At 44.9% G+C, this 24,271-nt stretch overlaps 1 protein-coding gene across 2 annotated transcripts in view; it reads left to right on the forward strand.

Moving 5' to 3' along the window:
* Positions 1–24,271, forward strand: part of LOC119979474 (segment polarity protein dishevelled homolog DVL-1-like) — a 189,494-nt gene that overhangs the window by 94,821 nt on the left and 70,402 nt on the right. For both annotated transcript variants that reach the window (XM_038821736.1, XM_038821738.1), the window contains exon 4: positions 2,301–2,425. In XM_038821736.1, coding sequence (XP_038677664.1) covers positions 2,301–2,425 — 125 coding nt within the window. The remainder of the gene's footprint in view (positions 1–2,300; positions 2,426–24,271) is intronic.

Here is a 24,271-nt window from a genome sequence, read left to right on the forward strand (position 1 = left end):
AGCCAAGTCCTAGGTTTTGGAGCTTTGATATGAGCTTGGCTGGGATTATGGTGTTGAAGGCGGAGTTGTAGTCAATAAATAGGAGTCTGATGTAGAAGTCCTTGTTTTCGAGATGCTCTAGGGATGAGTGTAGGGCCAGGGAAATGGCGTCTGATGTGGACCGGTTGCGACGGTTTGTGAATTGAAGTGGGTCAAGGCGGTCCGGGAGCGTGGAGGTGATGCGCTTCATGATCAGCCTTTCGAAGCACTTCATTACAACTGACATCAGGGCCACCGGGCGGTAGTCATTGAGGCACGTTGCCTGGTTCTTCTTTGGTACCGGTATGATGGTGGTCTTCTTGAAGCAGTTGGGGACCTCGGAGTGGAGTAGGGATAGGTTAAAGATGTCTGTGAATACCTCTGCCAGCTGGTATGCGCAGGCTCTGAGTGCACGACCAGGGATCCCGTCCGGGCCCATCGCCTTCCGTGGGTTCACTTTCAGGAAGGCCGATCTGCGCAAGTTCTGGAGCACAAATCTTCAGTACTCTTGCCAGAATATTGTCAGGGCCTATAGCCATTGCAGCATCCATTGCCTTCAGCTGTTTCTTGATATCACATGGGGTGAATCGAATTGGCTGAAGACTGACATCGGTGATGCTAGGGAATCATTCGGCACTACTGGCTGAAGATGGTTTTAAATGCTTCAGCCTTATCTTTTGCACCGATGTGCTGGACTCCTCCATCATTGAGGATGGGACAGTTGTGGAACTTTCTCTTCCAATGAATTGTTTAATAGTCCACTACCTTTACAACCGGACGTGGCAGGACTGCAAAGCTTGGGTCTGATCCGTTGGTTGTGGTTCGTTTAGCTCTGTCCATCACTTGCTGCGTATGCTGTTTGGATGAAAGCAGTCCTGTGTTGTAGCTTCACCAGATTGACACCTAATTTTTAGGTTTGCCTCTTGCACTCTTCATTGAACCAGGTTGATCCACTGGCTTGGTGCAGTGGTAGAGTGGGGATATGCCATGCCATGAGGTTACAAATTATGGCTGAGTACAATTCTACTGCTGCTGATGGCCCACAGCACCTCTGGATGCTCAGGTTTGAGTTGCTAGATCTGTTTTGAATTGATCTCATTTAGCACAATGGTAGTGTCGCACAACACGATGGAAGATATCCTCAGTGCGAAGACAGGAATTTGTCTTCTCATGGACTGTGTGGTGGTCACTCCTACCGATACTGTCAGGGACAGATGCATCTGTGGCAGGCAGGTTATGAGAATTAGGTCAAGTATGTTTTTCCCTCTTGTTAGTTCCCTCACTGCAGACCCAGTCTAGCAGCCATGTCCTTTAGTTGAAGGGTCAGTTATGAAGGGACACAAGTTCAAAGTTAGGGGTGGGAGGTGTGGGGGGATTTTATCCAGAGAGTGGTGACGGTCTGGAATGCACTGCCTGGGAGGGTGGTAGAGGCAGGATGCCTCACATCCTTTAAAAGGTACATGGATGAGTACTTGGCATGTCATAACATTCGAGGCTGTGGGCCAAGTGCTGGCACGTGGGATTAGGTGGACAGGTCAGGGGCTTTCATGCATCGGTGCAGATTCGATGGGCCGAAGGGCCTCTTCCACACTGTAGTATTCTGTGATTCGGCCAGCTCGATCTGTCATGCTACCGAGGCACTCTTGTTGCTGAACATTGAAGTCCCCCACCTAAAAGTGCATTGTGCCCTTGCCACAAATTATCTGGTTATTATCACAATACTGTTTGTGGGACCTTTTGTGTGCAAATTTATTGTAACGTTTCCTAGAGTATAAAAGTGACTGCTTCAAAAGTTCTTCATAGGCTGTGAAGTGCTTTGGGACATCCAGAGGTGGCTAATGATGCTATGTATGTTTTTCTCATTTTCGCTTGAGTCTGTTGAACCAGCGCTTACTTTTTTCCTTTCCCCTCCTTTACACTCCCCGTCCCTTTGATAGGCAACAACTCCTTGATGTAATGTTGGTCCGCCAGTATCCGTGACCCTCTGGTATCCTACCAAAGTGCCATTCAGCAGATATCAGAAAGCAAAACGTCTTGTACTTGGAAAACTGCAATCCCACTGATGGGTTAGATTATGGAGATGGACGTTACATGATGAAAGGCCCCTGATTAGATTCTAGCTTTTAACTCGCACCTGGATATCTGTTATTCCATATATAAATAATCAAAAAACCCTTGCTGTGATTTGTTAGATTATTGTTCTGTTCTGTGGTTTATCCAGCCTGATGGTTGAAATTTTCCTGTGTTTTCTGATGATGTTTGGTATTTTATGTTTATTGCAGTGCGAACACTGCCGGCAGCCGGGATGGACTGGACAATGAAACAGGGGCAGAATCGATCCTGAGCATCAGGCGGGAGCGGGATCGACATCGGCGTAGGAACAGAGAACGAGAGGTGCATGACGATGGTGAGTTAAACGCAGTGTTTCAACTAAGCATTGCAGAGCAACTGAAACTTTATAGCAGGCATGACATGTGGAGAGTCATCCTAGAATCAGGAACAGTGAAATGAATTGCCACAGATGTCCTTGAATGCGAGTCCTTGGTGCTGTGCTGATGGTGCAGCTTATGCCCTGATGATTAAGTTGTGTGGTGTTTAGTGTAGAGGTCAGATGTGACACTTGTGTAGTCACCTCAATAAGGAGTAGTTGCCCAGTTATGGATGATGATTATTATGGATTCTGACCTGTGTTCTGCATTGCAGAATTGGTCTGTCAACGATTCTTCTCTCTGTAGGTGGGCGGATGCCTGTGGCGTTCGCTCACTTGAAGTACTCTCACTCAGAAAACTGTCTCTGGGAAATTGCATTGCACTTTCCAATCAGACAGATACGCCTTAATGAACTATTCAGCCGAGTGAAAGAAAGTGGAATGGTGTTTCGCATGTTGAGAGCACACAGATCATTTTCCCATTTTCAGCTAGGACGGAGATCGAACAGGGGATCTTCCTGTTCAATCTAGCTCATTACTGCATTTGCTCATTAAGTTTGAGCAGGAGCATGGAATTCTTGCAGCATTGATAACAGCAGCAAATTCATCTCATTCTTGACATTCTCAGAATAATGCATTGGGGAAAGTGCTGTCGCCGATGTCAATCTGCCACTTTCACTCACCATTGCTTCAGAACCTCAGTTCATATCATGTAACCTGTGAGAATTTGAAACACTGAATGAACGCAGATGTTATTGTTTTAGTCTGGTTATAAGTCATTAATTGTGGTGCAGTGAGAGGATCCTAACAACACTAGTCAGTGAACAAAGGGAGATGGGAGCTATCAATAACCATGATAGCTTTGTGTTATTATTGCTTATGAAGTTTATTTAGTCTATTATTCTCAACCTGAAATCCAGTGACTCTGATGAGAGACGCGCACTAGTTACTTCCCTGTATAATCACACAAATTTGAGCCTATTTGAGGGTGGTGCCAGTGCTAGCTAGTCTGTAATATCTAGCTGTATAATTACCAGCCTTGTGTCTGACACATTTCTGCAGTTTTACACCTCCAGAGCAGCACACATCCAAAGGTGAGTAAATTATGATTGGCAGCTCCGATGTGGTTATTCAAACCTATTAAATGTGAATGAGACAAATATATTAGATAATACTTATTACCAGCAGAAATGAAACAACTCAATATTTCTATGAGCTCGCATTCATATGCCAATAAATGCTACTTAACTGTCCGAACAAACTACTATTATAATAATCACCTCGTGCTAGTTTTCTCTATCATTTTTACTCTCTGGTCAGTTAGAGATTGTGACAGTCCAGGCTGGCGTGAGGAAGAAGCACTTGGTTGAGATATCCAAACACAGCCTGTGGAATTGCACTCCAGAAATGCAAAAGGCCCTCGGGGAGATACAAATAAATAAATGGCGGAGCATTTTTCCCTGTGAGTGAGCCCCTACACTATATTGGAGGATATAAAAGCAAGCAGGGTGAGTGCACCACAGACAGCCCATACAAGCTCAGACTAGCAGTGTTGTCTTAAAGCTTTCTGGTGTAGTGAACTTTTCCAACACCCAATGTGCCCACAATTCTTGACAGTGCAGAGACTATTGATTGAACACAAAATAATCGGTTAATTATCTATTTAGCAGTGTTTGGCCTCACTCACTTGTACGGTGTTTGAACAGAAATTCTAGCTTTTCTGGGTCATTACAATGTGTTTGGAAAGAGCCCTGACCTGCCTGGACCATTACACTGTGTTTGGACAGAGATATTGACTTCTGGATCATTAATGTTTTGACAGGGACGCTAGCCTGTGGATCATTTTGTTGTGTTTGGACAGAGATCATTGCCTCTCCGGATCATTACACAGTGTGTAAGCTGTTCACAGCCTGCTGCAGGTATTGGGAGTGTAACAGGATGGGTCTGACAGCCACCATCTGTTCATTTGCGCTGTCACATAAACCACAATGGTGAGAAAAGAGATGCCTGCATGCTTACAGCTGTTTCTGAATTTTTTATGTTGGCACTAAGGCATTGTGAAGGTTGAGATGAACCACCATTCTGTTCCATTCTTTCCCAAGAACTGTTAGGATCAGCCACGGCCACCGTAATCCCCAAGTACCTTGAGGGTTGCTGATAATATTAACCGCTAGAAGAGGCAAAGTAAGAATTCAAATCAGTAGCTGGTTTAGGCATTATTCTGAAACAATCCTCCCTGCTCCGCATTGCAGCCCAGTTTCTTTAGCTTAATGTTGTAGATTCTGTCTGGTTGCAAATCTGTCTAGGTTGGAATGAAGCTGGATGGCACAAAACACACCGGGATAGTTATGTCTCGGGGCGATGTGTTAAATAGTGGCATGGCGGGACGGTGGCACAGTGGTTAGCACTGCTGCATCACAGCACCATGGACCCGGGTTCAATTCCGGCCTCGAGTGATTGTGTGGTGTTTGCATGTTCTCCCTGTGTCTGCGTAGGTTTCATCTGGGTGCTCAGGTTTCCTCCCACAGTCCAGGTTATGTGGATTGGAAATTCTAAATTGTCCCTTAGTGTCCAAAAGGTTAGATAGGATAACAAGGTGTGGGCCTAGGTAGGGTGCTCTTTCCGAGGGTCAGTGTAGACTCGATGGGCCGAATGGCCTTCTGCACTGTAGGGATTCTATGAATGGTGAGAGGGTGATACAGGATGGTACGTTACATGAGGGTAAACTGTTCAGATGGTGGTGCAATACACCAGAGGGAAGGATCATACATGACAGTATGTTACATGCAGGAGAGGGATTCACATCACACTATCACACATGATGTGTTCTCTCCACTCTGTCCCACCTATAGTGTATAATTTGCTCACTCCCACCTAATTTGTATCATTCCACCCGGCACGGTCGCCCTGCACCCGGCACGTGGTGGGGAACCCTCGCCCTTCGCCCTCCCTGCCCGACCTGGGCAAACCTTAACTTTGCGCCTTTTCCTCTGGTCCCAAATGTTCATGAATCTTCATTCTGAGTGAGGGTGGAACAGAGTAGTAGTACATTTCAACTCTGACAATACCTTACATTTACAGGTCTGTCTGAAGATATTTTTGTGTATCTCCCTTCTCAGCAATGAGGTTTGCTTGGCAGCACAGATGAACAGATGATTGCTGTCAGACTCATTCTATTATGCTCCGAGTACCTGCAGCATGATGTAAACAGCTCACAAACACAGTGTAATTATCCTTAGCAGTCAGGATCCCTGTAGAAACTCTGTTTGATCATAAGTTGCAAGCAAATGGAAGGGAAGAGTCTGGTATTGATGAGATATCAGCTGGATTTTCACCGAGTCAAGGTGACTCGGGAGCCATTTAAAAATAGCAGCTGGGGACTTGATTCCAGGAATGCCAACCCAATTAGCAGGGTTTTTGATTTTTGGGCTTGCCTGTGTGGGCTGGTTTGGGTCAAAGCACTGCCCCCTGCACGCGTGACCTGGCTGGCTCCATTGCAGGGATAGGCATGTCATGGTGTTCTGCATGTTTCATGGGGTTGGGCCAGCTTTTTCATGAGATGTGGTTCATCGCACATTAGAGGTATTGAGATCCATAGTCTGCATGAAGGGACGGTTTAAAGGCAAGTTCAAAAGGTTCTCCTCATGTCGCCCATGCCATGGGTATGGCTCCTTATGCCTGTATGCTAAGGTATGCACCCAAAACAACTCCTTTAGTCCCTCATTCCCCCATGCCAAAGTATTCCCCCATCCACCCCCTATGGCCCTGAATGCCTCCTATGCCCAGGTAGACCCCCTCATATAATCTCTATGGCTTCTAATGCACCCTATGCCAAACTGTGAAACATTCATGTCCATTAACGGTTACCCATTATTTAAACAATGAAACTGATGGTGACATTAGGCCGTGTAAAAAATGCCTTAAGTAAATTATTCACAACTTTATACTATATTTTAAAAATAAAAGTCCTTTAACTATAGGACAATAAGGGCAGCATAGATCTAGCTCAGGGCTACTAGTGTGGTCAGACATAGCTACTGTATATAAACGTTGTAACCTTTCTACTGGTATTGATCTAAAAGTAAGAACTCACGCAGTTGTTAAATTCTGTTACTCGGGCAGCACGGTGGCTCAGTGGTTAGCACTTCAGTCTCACGGCACTGAGGTTCCAGGTTCGATCCCGGCTCTGGGTCACTATCCGTGTGGAGTTTGCACATTCTCCCCGTGTTTGCGTGGGTTTCACCCCGCACATCCCAAAGATGTGCAGGATAGGTGGATTGGCCACGCTAAATTGCCCCTTAATTGGAAAAAATGAATTGGGTATTCTAAAATTATTTTTTAAAACTATAGGGCAATACAAGTGTCAATCGTCTAGCCCCTCCCAAGTTTCAGCAGCTGAAACTGCAAGAACTTGAAACCTCTTAACCTTGTGTAAAAATCATTGTGAAATTGACAGCAGAGATTTGAGAGCAGTGCTGTTAATCAAGCAATATTTTCCCAGGGGCTCAGCTGTTTCTGTACTTTCGTGGAGCTCTGGGTTCTCAGCCAAGAATATATGATGAGGCTTGGCATGAGTTTGTTCAAACACCTGAACCCCAGAGAAAACATTGCTGGATTAATCTGGTCCCCATATCTCTGCTGCCAATTGTACAGTGCTTATTTACACAAGGTTAAGAGGTTTCAACTGCTTCCTGTTTTAGCTGTTGGGGTCTGGATGACTAATACTTTTATTACACTGTAATAAAAAAGGATTTTATCTAACATAGTGGAAAATTATGAATGAATTATGTTTTTTCATACCATATTGTTACCTTTGGGTTCATTGACCCACTGTGCTATCGAGAACCAGTGGCATTGCAGGTTCCACAGCTTGGCATTCGGGACATGAGAGGTAATGAAGAAAGGGTCAAGGGACATAGCTTGCCATTAGAGGACATGAGGGGATGTAGGAGTTGTTTAGGGGGGCCATAGTTTGGCATGAGGGACCATGGATGAGTGGGAAATTAAGTGGCATGGATGGGGCATGGAGAGTTTGTGGGCTTGAGAGGATATGAGGGCTGGAGAGCCTTTCAGTTTTTATTTTAACAGGAACAAAGTCCCACAGCACCAAGGTAGGCCTTTTAAAAGTCTGTCTCTGCACCTGACAATCCTTGTGGCTGCTCTCATGTTTTCCTCGATCAGCTGGCCCAACACAGTGTGCCTCACCCACCCACAATGAACATCCCACCCTTGTGAGAACTTTCAAGGTAGGCAGCGTAGCTGAGAATCGTCTTGGCCTCCCGCTCGATGAAAAGCCAGACCCCCCCACAGTCAATTCTGTTAAGACCGTAGTTTGAGCCTCAGTTACTGGCTGAATTTGAGCATGAAAATCAAGGCTGACATCCAGTGCCGTACTAAATTGTTAAATTGAGGCCTCGGGTGGGTATTAAAAACCCCATGGCACTACTTCGAACACAAACTGGTGAGTTATCCCCAGCATCCTGGTTAATATTTATCCCTCAGTCACCATTACAAAAGCAGATTATCTGATGATTGTCATATTGCTGTTTATTGGAGATTGCTGTGTGTGAATAGACTGCTGCATTCTTTGCATTACAGCAGTGTCTACATTTCAAAAATCTTTAATTGGCTTTAAGATACTTTGAGACGTCCGGTGATTGCGAAAGTCACTATATAAATGCAAGTATTTTTAAACCATGGTTTACAAGCTGTTGTTTAACCAACAGTGATCGAGATATAGAAAATTAATCTGGAGTACTATTGGATTGGATTGGATTGGATTGGATTTGTTTATTGTCACGTGTACCGAGGTAGAGTGAAAAGTATTTTTCTGCAAGCAGCTCAACAGATCATTCAGTACATTGGAAGAAAGGGAATTGAACAGAATTCAAGAAATAGGGCTACACAATATATACAATGTAACTACATAAGCATTGGCATCGGATGAAGCAGACAGGGTGTAGTATTAATGAGGACAGTCCATAAAAGGGTCGTTTAGGAGTCTGGTGACAGTGGGGAAGAAGCTGTTTTTGAGTCTGTTCGTCCGTGTTCTCAGACTTCTGAATCTCCTGCCCGATGGAAGAAGTTGGAAAAGTGAGTAAGCCGGGTGGGAGGGATCCTTGATTATGCTGCCTGCTTTCCCCCGGCAGCGGGAGGTGTAGATGGAATCGATGGATGGGAGGCAGGTTCGTGTGATGGACTGGGCGGTATTCACGACTCTCTGAAGTTCCTTGCGGTCCTGGGCCGAGCAGTTGCCATACCAGGCTGTGATGCAGCCCGAGAGGATGCTCTCTATAGTGCATCTGTAAAAGTTGGTAAGGGTTAATGTGGACATGCCAAATTTCCTTAGTTTCCTGAGGAAGTAAAGGCTCTGTTGTGCTTTCTTGGTGATAGCGTCGACATGAGTGGACCAGGATAGATTTTTGGTGATGTGCACCCCTAGGAATTTGAAGCTGCTCACCATCTCTACCTCAGCTCCGTTGATGCTGACAGGGGTGTGTACAGTACTATGCTTCCTGAAGTCGATGACCAGCTCTTTAGTTTTGCTGGCATTAAGGGAGAGATTGTTGTCATTGCACCACTCCACTAGGTTCTCTATCTCCCTCCTGTATTCAGACTCGTCGTTGTTCGAGATCCGGAAAGTAGCATAATGTATGTACTTATAAGTGTGTGTGTGTATACTCAAGCATGCAGATTGTGGTTTTTGTGTGCGCATGCATGTTGAGTTGCACGCACAAATTCGTGGGGGGGCTTGCGCTTTGTGGGTGTGTGTATTAGTGTATTCCCCTGTTATGTTGTCTACCTGCGGTAACCAGGGTCAGGTGCCTTGTGATTTGCAGACAGTTGCAGATATCAGTGCTTTTCTTTTATATTTGAAAATATCAACAAAACTCAAAAATAGCCACCTGGGCTCCTCCCGTTCACTTTAACAGAGAAAATTCATGGCAAGTTCTTTGAGTACTTTGTATCCATATCTGGGCATAGGCTATCAATGAATATTTGTTATAAGCCTGCAGACTCCTACACCCCCCTTCTGTAAGGACTCTATTCCATTTCCCAGCTTCTCCATCTTCTTTGCATCTTTTTGGCGCTGCAGGACTCGTACTTATATATCTTCCTTCTTCCTCAAACAACTATTCTTCCCCACCCCCGTGGTTGACAGACCTGTCAACTGTGTCCAATTTATTTTACACACTTCTGCTCTCACCCCTTCCCCGAGCCATGATGATGTTCCCCTCGATCTCCCCTTCCATCCTATCAGCCTACGATTTCAGTGATCATCCTCCAGCATGATGCCACCGTGAAACACATGTGTCCCTGCCTTCCTCTTTCGGCATTCTGAAAGGGCCGTTCCCCGCGCAACACCACAGTCTACTCCTTGGTTACTGCTTCCCTTTCCCATGGTACCTTTCTATCCAAATGCCGGAAACCGGATCACCTGGAGGAAACCCACGCAGGCATGGAGAGAATGTACAAACTCCACACAGACAATCAGCCACGGTCGGAATCGAACCCGGGTCCCTGGCACTGAGGCAGCAGTGCTAGCAACTGTGCCAGCATGCCGCTTGATAGCATTATTGAAGATCCCTTCCGTCACTTCAATGAAAATTGAGTATAAACTGATGGGGCGGTAATTGACTGGGTTGGATTTATCCTGCTTTGTGTGTACCCAGGCAATTTTCCGGGTAGATACAGTGCTGTAGCTGTACTGGAACAGGTTGGCTATGGGCATGGAAGGTTCAGGAGCACAAGTCTTTAGTACTATTGATGGAATTTTGTCAGGTTCCATGGCCATTCCAGTAGCCAGTGTGATAAATGTAGGAATTTCAGATATATGTTGTATTTTTGTAGCTGGTGCAGTAATGGTTTGAAGTCTGGGTGTGTGTGTATGTGACTGCTGCAGTAATTTTGGTTTTGAAAATCCTGGTTTAAAAGACAAATAGGTACTCTGGATACAGATGGGATAATTAAAGCATCGTAAAAGTAAGATCATAATTCATTATAACCATGTATATTGTTTACCGAAATGGGGCTAAGGGAATTTTGTTTATAGAAAGAAAGTTCCCTGGGGAGTCGATAATTAGAGACATTGTGTTTAGCCTTAGTAAGGTGGTCATAACCCAGTTAGTGGGATAGAGATGATACAGTTAATGGGAGGAACCAGCGGCTGAAAGTCAGGTGCGTTTACAGTTAAGAACTTGTGAACAGAACAGGAGCTTTTTGGCAAATGCTGCGACGTTAAACAGTTGTTTGACACAGGCAAGAATTTCTCTCTTTCCCACCCCTCTCTCCCCCTCCCTCGCTTTCTCTCTTCCCCCTCCCTCTCTCTTGCTCTCGCCCTCGCCCTCTCAAAGCAAGGCACCTCTATACAGCAAGGATTCCTGGGTTTGCTAACTATTTAAAAGTGGGATTGCTCGATTGAAGATGAAAAGATAGAAGTTAGTGTTTCATTTTATTGTGGAGCATTGTCTTACTGATAATTGAAAGCTATTTCTTGTATGATAAAGTTACTTTAATCCTGTGTTAATAATAAAGTTTGTTTTAATATACCATATCACTATTTATGTGTGTGTAGTCACTCCTGGAGCTAAGTATCCTTTCCTCACAGTCTTGGAAATTAAACAAAATATTGGGGTTTCTGTCCAGTATCCTAGAAACTGTTGGGGTCTGATCCGGGACTGTAATACCTGTGCCTCCAACCGTTTCTTGATATCACGCGGTGTGAATCTAATTGACTGAAGAATGATATTTGTGATGCTGGGCACCTTCGGTGGAGGCAGAGATGGATCATGCACTTGACACTTCTGGTTGAAGAATGTTGCAAATTCTTCAACCATATCTTTGATATCAAATATCACTGATATTCTGGGCTCCTCCATCGTTGATGATGGGAATATTTGAAGAGCCTTCTCCTCCAGTGAGTTACTTAATTGCCCATTGTTGCTGGAACTTCTGCTGCCATTGTCCTAAATTCTGTATTTTCTTCCCTAAACCTCTCTGCCTCTCATTCCTCCTTTACGACACTCCGTAAAACCTACCTCTTTGAGTAAACATTTGACCATCTGCTCCAATACATCCGTTGGTGGTTGAGTGATGAGCTATGATTTATAAAGCTTCTATGAAGTGCCTTGAGGGTTTTTTTTGTGTTTAAGGCATTATTTAAATATGAGTTGTTAACAGTTGATGTAATAAGTGTTAATGACTGCAAATCAATGTCTCTGGCACTGAAAATTAATTATGATTATGGAGTCTCATTCCTTCAGGTCTGAAATTAGTTTAGATTTTGGAAAAAGTCAAATTTTACATTTTATACTTTTTTAGTTTTTCTTTCTTTCCTTTCTGCCTCGTATTGATATTCTTTATCCAATCTTTCTTTGGCTCCCTTTATTTCTCTCTTTGTACCTCTTTTGAGATTGGAATCACTTAGTTTAATTCATCCTCCTTCTTATTTGTTCCCCTGTTTATTTCCAAATTGGTAAATCTTGCTGGTTCAGGAGGTAGCCTATCAGCTGTCATATTTATTCAGGTTCCAGATGTCCTCTTTCCCTCACTACCTTGCTGCAGGAAAATCTGACCTGATATGCTGCAGGTACACAAGCTCCAACATGCTTCTCAGCCTTTTCAATTCTACTGTGTTGTGTTTTCTCGCTCTCTCTCTCTCTCTCTCGCCCTCTCTGATAATTACTTACTGATAATTACTATGTAGAATATTCAAACACACTATCACAGTTATTGTTTGTCTGCCTCCATGCCTCCCTTGTCTCTCTCTCTCTCTTTCACTTTTGAATACTAGATAAAATATTTGAGCATACTGTCAGCAGTAATTGTGAGATTATCGGTCTTTAATTCGGTGTGTTTCTTACCCCTCTTTCTCTCGGTGACAGATATCAAAAAAAGTATTGTAATATTCATCCGTGCCCTAACTTAGCTTACTTATTGCTCCTTCTTTATGCACCACTCCTTCTGTGGATCCTAATTTATTGATTGTGTTTATCCCTGGTCTATGAGCTGGCAGGACTCGCCTCAAGTGTCTCAGAATGGATGCAGACTAATTTTTCAATTAAACACAAGGGAAGTAGAGGCTGGGCGAATGAGAGTTATCAGGGCGAGCATTCCCATCCAAAGGGAAATCCAAGTTCAGGAATTTTTTTTAATGTTTTTTTATTGAGTTTTCATATTTTATATATGCCAAATTACAAGTTATTAGAGAGAGAGAAAAAGAAAAAGGAAAACACAAAAATTTTACATGAATATTTACAGGTAAGCATCTTCATAACAATAATTGTGGCCGCCCCCTTTAGCCAGCATACATATTTTACATTCCCCAATATGGCCGAGGCACATGTTTATAGGCATTTATTTATAGTTTGGTTTTGGGCCTTGGCTTGCCATCAAACCCCCATACCGAGCCCGTAGCCCCCCCCCCCCCCCCCCCCCCCCCTCCCTCCCCCCGGCTACCTTCCCCCGATTCCCGTCCATTTTCCCCTGGTTCTTGGCCACCCGACTATTCTTCCTCCTGTACGTTGGCCACAAACAGGTCCCGGAACAGTTGCATGAATGGCTCCCACGTTCTGTGGAAGCCGTCGTCCGACCCTCGGATGGCGAATTTGATTTTCTCCATTTGGAGAGATTCCGAGAGGTCGGACAGCCAGTCTGCAGGTCTGGGTGGTGCTGCTGACCGCCAGCCAAACAGGATTCTACGGCGGGCAATCAGGGAGGCAAAGGCAAGGGCGTCCGCCCTCCTCCCCAGGAATAGATCTGGCTGGTCTGAAACCCCGAAGACCGCCACTATCGGGCATGGCTCCACCCTCACCCCCACCACTTTGGACATAGCCTCGAAGAAGGCTGTCCAGTACTCCACAAGTCTGGGGCAAGACCAGAACATGTGGGCGTGGTTGGCCGGGCCTCTCTGGCACCGCTCACATTTGTCCTCCACCTCCGGGAAGAACCTACTCATACGGTTTCTCGTTAAGTGGGCTCTATGTACCACTTTTAGTTGCGTCAGGCTGAGCCTTGCGCACGTGGAGGTGGAGTTGACCCTATGCAGTGCTTCGCTCCAGAGTCCCCACCCTATCTCCATCCCCAGGTCGTCCTCCCATTTCCTTCTTGTTGCGTCCAGTACGGTGTCGTCCCTATCTACCAGTCGGTCATACATGTCACTACAGTTCCCTTTCTGTAGGATACTTGCGTCCAGTAGGTCTTCCAGTAGTGTCCGTCGTGGCGGTTGTGGGTATGTCCTTGTCTCCTTTTGTAGGAAGTTTTTGAGCTGCAGGTACCGTAGCTCGTTCCCCCCAGCTAGCTGAAATTTCTCTGTCAGTTCGTCCAGTGTTGCGATCCTGTCGTCCGTGTATAGGTCCTTGACTGTCAGTGTCCCCCCGTCCTGCCTCCACCTTTTGAAGGTGGCGTCAGTCAGTGCTGGTGTGAACCTATGGTTGTTGCAAATGGGAGCCTTGTCCGACATTTTGTACAGGCCAAATTGCTGCCGCAGTTGGTTCCAGGATTGGAGGGTGGCCGTCACCACTGGGCTGGTGGAGTGTTTTTTGGGTGGGGATGGGAGTGTTGCCGTGGCGAGGGCCCGGAGGGAGGTTCCCATGCAGGAGGCCTCCTCCGCACGCACCCACTCGGCTTCTGGCTCCTGGATCCATCCCCTTACTCGCTCGGCTGTTGCCGCCCAGTGGTAGAATTGTAGATTCGGGAGGGCTAGCCCCCCCCTGGATTTTGTTTTTTGTATGACCTTCTTTGGGATCCTAGCATTTTTACCCCCCCATACGAACGCCATGATATGTTTGTCCAGCGCTTTGAAAAAGGCCTTGGGGATGTAGATCGGAATGGATCTAAACAGGAAAAGGAACCTGGGCAGTACGTTCATTTTGATCGTCTGGACTCTCCCCGCGAGGGAGAGCGGGAGTGTGTTCCATCTTTGCAGGTCCTTTTTAACTTCCTCCGTCAGGTTGGTGAGGTTCCATTTGTGGATCCCTTTCCAGTCATGGGCTATTTGGATCCCCAGGTAGCGGAATTTATTTCGGGCTTGTTTGAACGGCAGGCCCTTTAGTGCTGCCCCCCCCCCCCCCCCTTGCGGGTGTACTGGGGAGATCTCACTTTTGCTCATGTTGAGTTTGTAGCCCGAGAAGGCTCCAAACTCTTTCAGGAGCGCTATGATTCCGTCCATGCTGCTTTGTGGGTCCGAGATATAGAGGAGCAGATCATCCGCATAGAGTGAGACTCTGTGCTCTCTACCTCCCCTTCGGATCCCCCTCCAATTTTTTGCTGCCCTGAGCGCGATTGCTAGCGGTTCGATTGCTAGTGGGAACAGCAGCGGGGACAGTGGGCATCCTTGTCTGGTGCCCCTGTGCAGCTGGAAGTATTGGGAGTTGGTATTGTTGGTCCGTACACTCGCCATGGGAGCGTTGTATAGGAGCTTTACCCAAGCGGTGAACCCTGTTCCAAGCCCGAACCGCTCCAGTACCTCTATGAGGTATTTCCATTCGACTCTGTCGAAGGCCTTTTCTGCGTCCAGGGAGACGATCACCTCTTGTGTTCTCTCCCCGGAGGGGGTCATTATCACGTTCAGCAGGCGCCTGATGTTCGCGGTAAGCTGTCTACCTTTGACGAAGCCCGTCTGGTCCTCTGTGACCACCTCAGGTACATAGTCTTCTAGCCTTTTGGCTAGGATTTTGGCCAGTATTTTGGCGTCTGCGTTCAGCAGAGATATGGGTCTGTATGACCCACATTCCGTTGGGTCTTTGTCTTTCTTAGGTATCAGCGAGATTGAGGCCTGTGCTAACGTGGGTGGCAGTGTGCCCCTAGCTAGCGAGTCTGTGAACATCTCCCGCAGGTGCGGGGCCAGCGCTGTCGCGAATTTTTTGTAGAAGTCCGCCGGGAATCCGTCCGGTCCCGGCGCCTTCCCCGTCTTCCAAGTTCAGGAATGAGGATTGGGGAAGGATCATGAGTCGGCAGTGCAAATGGGGGACATGTTGAGATGACGAGAACAACTGGCATTTATATGGCACCGTTAAAGTTACACAAGGACCCAAAATGCTTAACAAGAGCATAATCTATTAAACACCTAGTTTATATTGAATCATAGGAGGGGGGAATATCTTGGTCAAAAAGTTATGTTTTTAGGGGCATCTTTAGAGGAGAAGGTTGAAAACACCGATAGATTTGGCCAAGGAACCTTAGGGCCAAGGTAGCTGAATACATGGCTGGCAACAATGGAAAGATTAAAATCAGGGATGCCAGGGCGGCAAGGTGGCGCACTGCTGCCTATAGCGCTGGGGATCCGGGTTACTGTCTGTGTGGAGTTTGCACATTCTCTCAGTGTCTGCTTGAGTCTCGTTCTCACAACCCAAAGATGTGCAGGATATGTGGATTGGCCGTGCTAAATTGCCCTTAATTAGAAAAAATAATTGGGTACTCTAAATGTATTTTTAAAAAATAAGGGATGCGAATGAGACCAGAATTTCAAGAGTGCAGAGACCTTGAATGAAGTAATATCGATGAGCTCAAGGAGCATTACTGATTATTGACAGTGAGTTCCTTGTGTCCTTCCCCTTTCACTGTACATAGCTCAGTTGGCTAAACGGCTGGTTTGTGATGCAGAGCGACGGCAACAGCAGGAGTTCAATTCCCATACCAGCTGAGGTTATCCAGGAAGGCCCCACCGTCTCAACCTCCCTCACCACCAATCAGTTCTCGCTCTCTCTCAAAGGGGAGAGCAGCATTTTTTCTTTCACGTGACTAGATATTCTTTAAGTCTGACACTGTGTAACATCTTGCCCATAGTTCTGCAGTCTGACAGATGAATACTGGGACAAAGAGCTGAAGAACTTGAGAGGAGGTAGAGGAAATAATTTCATCAGAGCTGCAATATTTGTGTCTCAATGTGATGCAGAGACTGGCAGTCCCACCCTCTCCGTAATCCCGTGTGAAGCAAATGCTAAAAAAATGAATGAGGATTTCAATCCTTTACTGGATGTCTTCCAGCTATTCACTGTGATTGATCCGCTTGATATTAATTTGCCTGATACAGTTGTGTAATTTCTATTGCAGAGTCGATGCAACCACAGGACAGTTTGCCCTAATTTTCATACCTCTGTCCATGTTTTGGAGCGGGTTGAGGGCATGGCGGGGTGGGGGGGGGGCAGAGGAGAGGAGAGAGAGAAGATTCCTAGCCCCATTCCCACGTGTGCAGTTTTAATGACCCCAGAGTTATGAGGCCCATTCAGCCCTTGCCCACTTTATTGTGGCGGCAGACCTATTTTCATGGAGTTGTTAGGAGAAGTGGTTCACGGCACCTCAAACGAGTGATGAAGAACCTTGGAAGCAATAAGTTTAAAGGTCTAACCAACATCAACTGTTCCAAATAGATCATGCGTGTGGTGTGTGTTTGTTGCATCACATGGCTGACCAGGAATCTATCACTCTTACCACCTGCCATTGACATGTGTTTGAACGATTTGCAGCTTCATACTTAACCATGTTGGTTGCATTATGAATGCACCTTCCTTGGCCATCCTCGGATGGGACTCAAACCCAGCTTCTGGCTCTGAGGCAGAGATGCTACCTACTACGCCACAAGAATTTCATAATTACATGCTGTATAAATTAAATATGTTTTTAATGCGGTTATTGATCAAAGTATTTTATCTTCTAAACTTAAGTGAGCATTAAATTAACTAACTTTGTGCATGTTCAAATGCACTAAAGTACTTTATCCAATGGGTTAAGTGCTCCTTTGTATTCACCAGTATTAAATCTCACAGCACTGCCATTGCATATTGTACTTCCTTCTTTGCAGGTGCTCATAAAACAATTCAAAGACGCATAATCCTCTCAGGAGCTCATAAAAGTATCACTCAAACTGCACAGTTTCCTTCACAACCATTAGAGAACTGAATCCATTAGTAGGTTTTGAGCTCAGCCAAGCATTCATAATGGGAATCTAGCTGTATAAATAAAAAGCTCTGGAACTGAATTCATTGAAACCTTAGAAGGAGGATGCACTGATGACCATCTCGGTCAACAGATGACTGACTTCTTTGATTGACAGATCAGCTCAAGGGTTCTGCCCATAATGTATACTGGGTAAATGGATACAGAGCATGCATTTTATAAATTCATTCATTAGTTGTGTGCATCACTGACGAGGCCAGGATTTATTGCCTGTCCCTAATTTCCCTTAAGAAGGTGGTGGTGAGCTGTCATCTTTAAGTACTACATTCAGTGTGGTATAGGTACACCCATGGTGCTGTTAGGGAGGAAGATCCAAGATTTTGATCGCATGGCAGTGAAGGAACGACAATATATTTCCAAGTCAGGATGGTGTGAGGCTTGGAAGGGAACCTCCAGGTGGTGGTGTTCCAATGCGTAAGCTGCCTATCCTTCTCGATGGTAGCAGTCATGGGTTTGGAAGGTGATGTCAAAGGAGCCTTGGTGAGTTCCTGCTGTGCATCTTGTAGATGGTACATTGCTGCCACTGTGTGTTGGTGGTGGAGGGAGGCATGTTTGTGGATGGGGTGCCAGTCAAGTAGGCTGCTTTGTCCTGGGTGGTGTCCAGCTTGAGTGTTGCTGAAGCTGCACACATCCAGGCAAGGGGAGAGTATTCCATCACACTTCTGGCTTGTGCCAAGTAGATGGTGGACAGGCTTTGGAGAGTCAGGAGGCCAGTTACTCACTGCAGGATTTCTAGCTACGGACCTGCGCTTGTAGCCACAGTATTTATGTGACTGATCCATTTCTGGTCAATAGTAACTCCAGGATGCTGATAGTGATTTAGTGAATGAGAATGTCATTGAATGCCAAGTGGTGATGGTTAGATTCTTCCTTGTTGGAGATGGTCATTGCCTGGCACTTGTATGGTCCAAATGTTACTTGCCAATTATCAGGCCAAGCGTGGATATTGTCCAGATCTTGTTGATTTTGAATATGGGCTGCTTCAGTATCTGGGGAGTGACAATTAGTGCTAAACATTGTGCATTTATCAGTGAATTTCCCCACTTCTGACCTTGTAATAGAAGGCGGTCATTAATGAAGTAGCTGAAGGCGGTTGGACCGAGGACACTACCCTGAGGAACTCTCCGACCACCACAACCATCTTACTTAGTGCTAAGTTACACTCCAACCAGACTTTCCCTCTGATTCGCATTGACTCAGGTTTTGCTAGGGTTCCTTGATGCTATTCTCTGTCAAATATTGCCTTGATCTCAAGGGCATTGACTCACACCTCACCCCTGCCGCCAAGCAAGGTTGAGATGAGGTTATGAGCTGAATAATCCTTGTGAAACCCAAACAGGGCATCAGTGAGCAGATAATTGTTAAGTAAGTGTTACTTGATAGCGATGTTTATGACCCCTTCCATCTCTCAGGTGTGGGGTGATATGAGGGGACATGGAAGGATGGGGGAGTAGAAAGGGGGCATGAGGAGCAAGGAAGCCATGTAGGCTTGGGAGATGCGAGGAGATATGAAGGGGGCATGGAGAGGTTTGTGGGGAGGCAGTGAAGTTGTGGATGCTGAATAGCCATTTATAGAACTGGGTTGACATCCCAGTAAACGGAGGTGGACCCTCTAACTTGCCTGCTTGACAACCTCCAATCCATCACAGGCCTGTTTCTGGAGGGATTGTCCCTCAATACAGCCCGTTCCCACCACCCCGTCATGAAAATAGCAGAGCTGGGCTCTGACAGGATCATGAGTTTGGAAAATGGCTGTGCAGGTTTGAGCTCCACTATCGAAGATGGATGGTTAGGCTGCAGAAAGGGTGCAGCCCAGAATCACTGATATGCTGCCTAGTATAAAGAAATATAAATGCAAAAATGAAGGAGAAAATTGCATCCCAACATCTTCAGGAGAATGATGTTGGGTGGGAGGAGGGAAAGGTAGAGAAGCAGTTTTTAAACAATGTTGAGGAACTGAGTCTAAAGAGCGGGGGAGCTTAAACTCGCTGCTGGCTGAGACTGAGATTCTTCAGGGAGCATTAAAACGTGACCGGAACATTTTGTCTCAAAGGTTTTGTGAAATGAGGATTTTGCTTGGAATGTTATGCTTGGATCAGGGATTCTTTTAATGAGGGTGATTGGGATGTGGTCAGATGGGATTGGGTGTGTTGAGTTTTTGAGCAGACTGTGCACTATTCACAAAACCTGTTCTTTATAAGAGCATGTTTGTTTGCTATTCTGAGTCCTTAGTAGAGCAAAGGAGAGTGTGTGAGAGCAGCTATTTTTTTTATTGAGGGTCTGTCAAGGTGAGGTTTGAGAGGGTAAGGGGTTCCTGCTGATTAATTCTGCCCCTCTCCTCTCAACCTTATTGCTAACTGAGGCATCAAAACTGAACAAAAACTTCAAATGCTCGGTGTCACCTCCTCCTAATTAACAGCTTGCAAAAAAATTAGCAAGTCATTTTTCCAGCAAGTGTTTAATTAAATCAAATGAACTGAGTGCAGCAGAACAGTGCTCAACAGCCTGCTTCATTATCAGTCGAACAATTCTTCACAAAAGGCGATGAAACTCTATTAGTGAGAAAACAGAACAACCTACTAATTAAATAGCACAGTGTTCGATGAGTCTCCAGTCCTCTCTCCACAACCTCCATTTACCCCCCACAAGCCCCAGGCTGCCAGATGGGACTGGGTGCCACTCAGCCATTCCTGGGGAAGAAAGGAAACAGTGACAGAATAATTAACCAGGGTTTGATGAAGTTAGGTCTTACGCAAACCAGTGGGAATATTTGGTGCCTGATACCATTGTGCCATCATGATAAACACAGGCTTCCATACGAATGTCACATGCTGCATACATTTGGTCTGACATTCTGCTAACTCAAGCGAGGATTTTTTTCTTGCCACATAATTCCTGTAGTTGGTTCAGCCATTGATTACAGTGGATGTACTGTTAGTAATGCACCCGATTCAGCTGGTGATTACAGTAAGCGCACTTTTAGTAATGCACCTGATTCAACCAGTGATTATAGTGAGCACACTGTTAGTAATGTACCAGATTCAGCTAGTGATTACAGTAAGCACACTATTAGTAATGTACCAGATTCAGCCAGTGATTACAGTAAGCACGCTGTTAGTAATGTACCAGATTCAGCCAATCATTATAATGAGCGCACTGTTAGTAATGTACCAGATTCAGCCAGTGATTATAATGAGCACACTTTGTAATGTACCAGATTCAGCCGGTGACTATAATGAGCACACTGTTAGTAATGTACCAGATTCAGCCAGTGATTACAGTAAGCACACTGTTCGTAATGTACCAGATTCAGCCAGTGATTATAATGAGCACACTGTTAGTAATGTACCAGATTCAGCCAGTGATTACAGTAAACGCACTGTTAGTAATGTACCAGATTCAGGCAGTGATTACAGTAAGCGCACTGTTAGTAATATACCAGATTCAGCCAGTGATTACAGTAAGCACACTGTTAGTAATGTACCAGATTCAGCCAATCATTATAACGAGCCCACTGTTCGTAATGTACCAGATTCAGCCAGTGATTATAATGAGCCCACTTTGTAATGTACCAGATTCAGCCGGTGACTATAATGAGCACACTGTTAGTAATGTACCAGATTCAGCTAGTGATTACAGTAAGCACACTGTTAGTAATGTACCAGATTCAGCCAGTGATTACAGTAAGCACGCTGTTAGTAATGTACCAGATTCAGCCAATCATTATAATGAGCGCACTGTTAGTAATGTACCAGATTCAGCCAGTGATTATAATGAGCACACTTTGTAATGTACCAGATTCAGCCGGTGACTATAATGAGCACACTGTTAGTAATGTACCAGATTCAGCCAGTGATTACAGTAAGCACACTGTTCGTAATGTACCAGATTCAGCCAGTGATTATAATGAGCACACTGTTAGTAGTGTACCAGATTCAGCCAGTGATTACAGTAAACGCACTGTTAGTAATGTACCAGATTCAGGCAGTGATTACAGTAAGCGCACTGTTAGTAATATACCAGATTCAGCCAGTGATTACAGTAAGCACACTGTTAGTAATGTACCAGATTCAGCCAATCATTATAACGAGCCCACTGTTCGTAATGTACCAGATTCAGCCAGTGATTATAATGAGCCCACTTTGTAATGTACCAGATTCAGCCGGTGACTATAATGAGCACGCTGTTAGTAATGTACCAGGTTCAGCCAGTGATTACAGTAAGCACACTGTTAGTAATGTACCAGATTCAGCCAATGGTTATAGTGAGCCCACTGTTAGTAATGTACCAGATTCAGCCAGTGATTACAGTAAGCACACTTTTAGTAATGTACCAGATTCAGCCAGTGAATACAGTAAGCACACTGTTAGTAATGTACCAGATTCAGCCGGTGATTACAGCAAGCACACTGTTCGTAATGTACCAGATTCAGCCAGTGATTATAATGAGCACACTGTTAGTAATGTACCAGATTCAGCCAGTGATTACAGTAAGCACACTCTTAGTAATGTACCATATTCAGCCGGTGATTACAGTAAGCACACTGTTCGTAATGTACCAGATTCAGCCGGTGACTATAATGAGCACGCTGTTAGTCATGTACCAGATTCAGCCGGTGATTATAATGTGCACACTGTTAGTAATGTACCAGATTCAGTCAGTGATTGTAATGAGCACACTGTTAGTAATGTACCAGGTTCAGCCAGTGATTACAGTAAGCACACTGTTAGTAATGTACCAGATTTAGCCAGTGATTACAGTAAGCACACTGTTAGTAATGTACCAGATTCAGCCGGTGATTACAGTAAGCACACTGTTAGTAATGTACCAGATTCAGCCAGTGATTATAATGAGCACACTGTTAGTAATGTACCAGATTCAGCCAGTGATTACAGTAAGCACACTGTTAGTAATGTACCATATTCAGCCGGTGATTACAGTAAGCACACTGTTCGTAATGTACCAGATTCAGCCAGTGATTATAATGAGCACACTGTTAGTAATGTACCAGATTCAGCCAGTGATTACAGTAAACTCACTGTTAGTAATGTACCAGATTCAGGCAGTGATTATAATGAGCACACTGTTAATAATGTACCAGATTCAGCCGGTGATTATAACAAGCGCACTGTTAGTAATGTACCTGATTCAGCCGGTGATTATAATGAGCACACTGTTAGTAATGTACCAGATTCAGCCAGTGATTACAGTAAATGCACTGTTAGTAATGTACCTGACTCAGCCAGTGATTATAATGAGCACACTGTTAATAATGTACCAGATTCAGCCGGTGATTATAACGAGCGCACTGTTAGTAATGTACCTGATTCAGCCAGTGATTACAGTAAGCACACTGTTCGTAATGTACCAGATTCAGCCGGTGACTATAATGTGCACACTGTTAGTAATGTACCAGATTCAGCCAGTGATTACAGTAAGCACACTGTTAGTAATGTACCAGATTCAGCCAGTGAATACAGTTAACGCACTGTTCGTAATGTATCTGATTCAGCCAGTGATTATAATGAGCGCACTGTTAGTAATGTACCAGATTCAGCAGTGATTACAGTAAACGCACTGTTAGTAATGTACCAGATTCAGCCAGTGATTACAGTAAAAGCACTGTTAGTAATGTACCAGATTCAGCCGGTGACTATAATGAGCACACTGTTAGTAATGTACCAGATTCAGCCGGTGATTATAATGAGCACACTGTTAGTAATGTAACAGATTCAGCCGGTGATTATAATGAGCGCACTGTTAGTAATGTACCAGGTGCCACAGTGCTCATAATATGTACAGATTGTGGTGTGTTGATATGTGATTAAAGCCTATGCTGTTAGAATATTGTGGTTTTAATGAGTAGTCACAATGATATATAAAAAGTGAAGTGTAGTTAGGTGTAACTGAGCAGGAAATGATAGTGTATGTGATGAGTGACTGGGTGATGCTGGCTCTCCCTCTGTTGGCTGCTGCTGCACCATAATTTCAAACTAAACACATTTGGTCCCAATTTGGGTGTTCTGTCCCTTTTGCTCAGTGACCTTGTACAGTGTTGGTGGAATGGAGGATTCTGTGTCATTTGATAACATCTTTTATCCGTCTGTGCCAAATAGCCTGAGGGACCCTTTGTGAAGTAATTAACTAAAGAACTATGGGAGTTGACTTCTCCACTGACCCTGAACAAAGGCTCGGGGGCTTGTGGTCAACAATTGGTCCTGAGCAGATGCTGAAATGAGGGTGACATATGGGGAGCAGTTTTAAATATTTATGGACAAAAAATGATCTGGTTGTAAACAGAATGAATGGGAAGTGCTGGTCTAGTCTGTTTCTATACAGTAGACCGTGTCTCAGGTTCTGAACATAGCTTGTCCCGTTTCATCATCTGATTTAATCAATAATTGTCTTATTTTGGCCCCTTGGTTTGGGTGCAGGATTCCTGGTGCCTCATCAAAGTCAAACACATTTACCTTTTTCTGGATATCCTCAGGCAGTCCCTATATAATAATAATCTTTATTGTCACAAGTAGGCTTATACTGCAATGAAGTTACTGTGAAAAGCCCCTAGTCGCCACATTCCGCTGTTCAGGTACACAGATGGAGAATTCATAATGTCCAATTCGCCTAACCCCCCCCAATCACCTCCTAAGGATCAGGGAATGTGTCTTTCTCTTGTTCTATAATTAGGAGTTCACGGTTGATATAGTGCTGCTGTCAGGGTCCCAAAGATAAAAAGGAAAATTTGCTCAGAGGCTATTTATCTACAAGGATGGTTGAGGTCAGCTTTTATACAGGTATTTGTTTGAGACATATCTTAGAGCAGTCATGTACAAACTTGTGCAGCGTGACGGGTGGAGAGGGAGGTGAGAC

The sequence above is a fragment of the Scyliorhinus canicula genome, chromosome 16, assembly GCF_902713615.1.
Source record: "Scyliorhinus canicula chromosome 16, sScyCan1.1, whole genome shotgun sequence".
Lineage (NCBI taxonomy): Eukaryota > Metazoa > Chordata > Chondrichthyes > Carcharhiniformes > Scyliorhinidae > Scyliorhinus > Scyliorhinus canicula.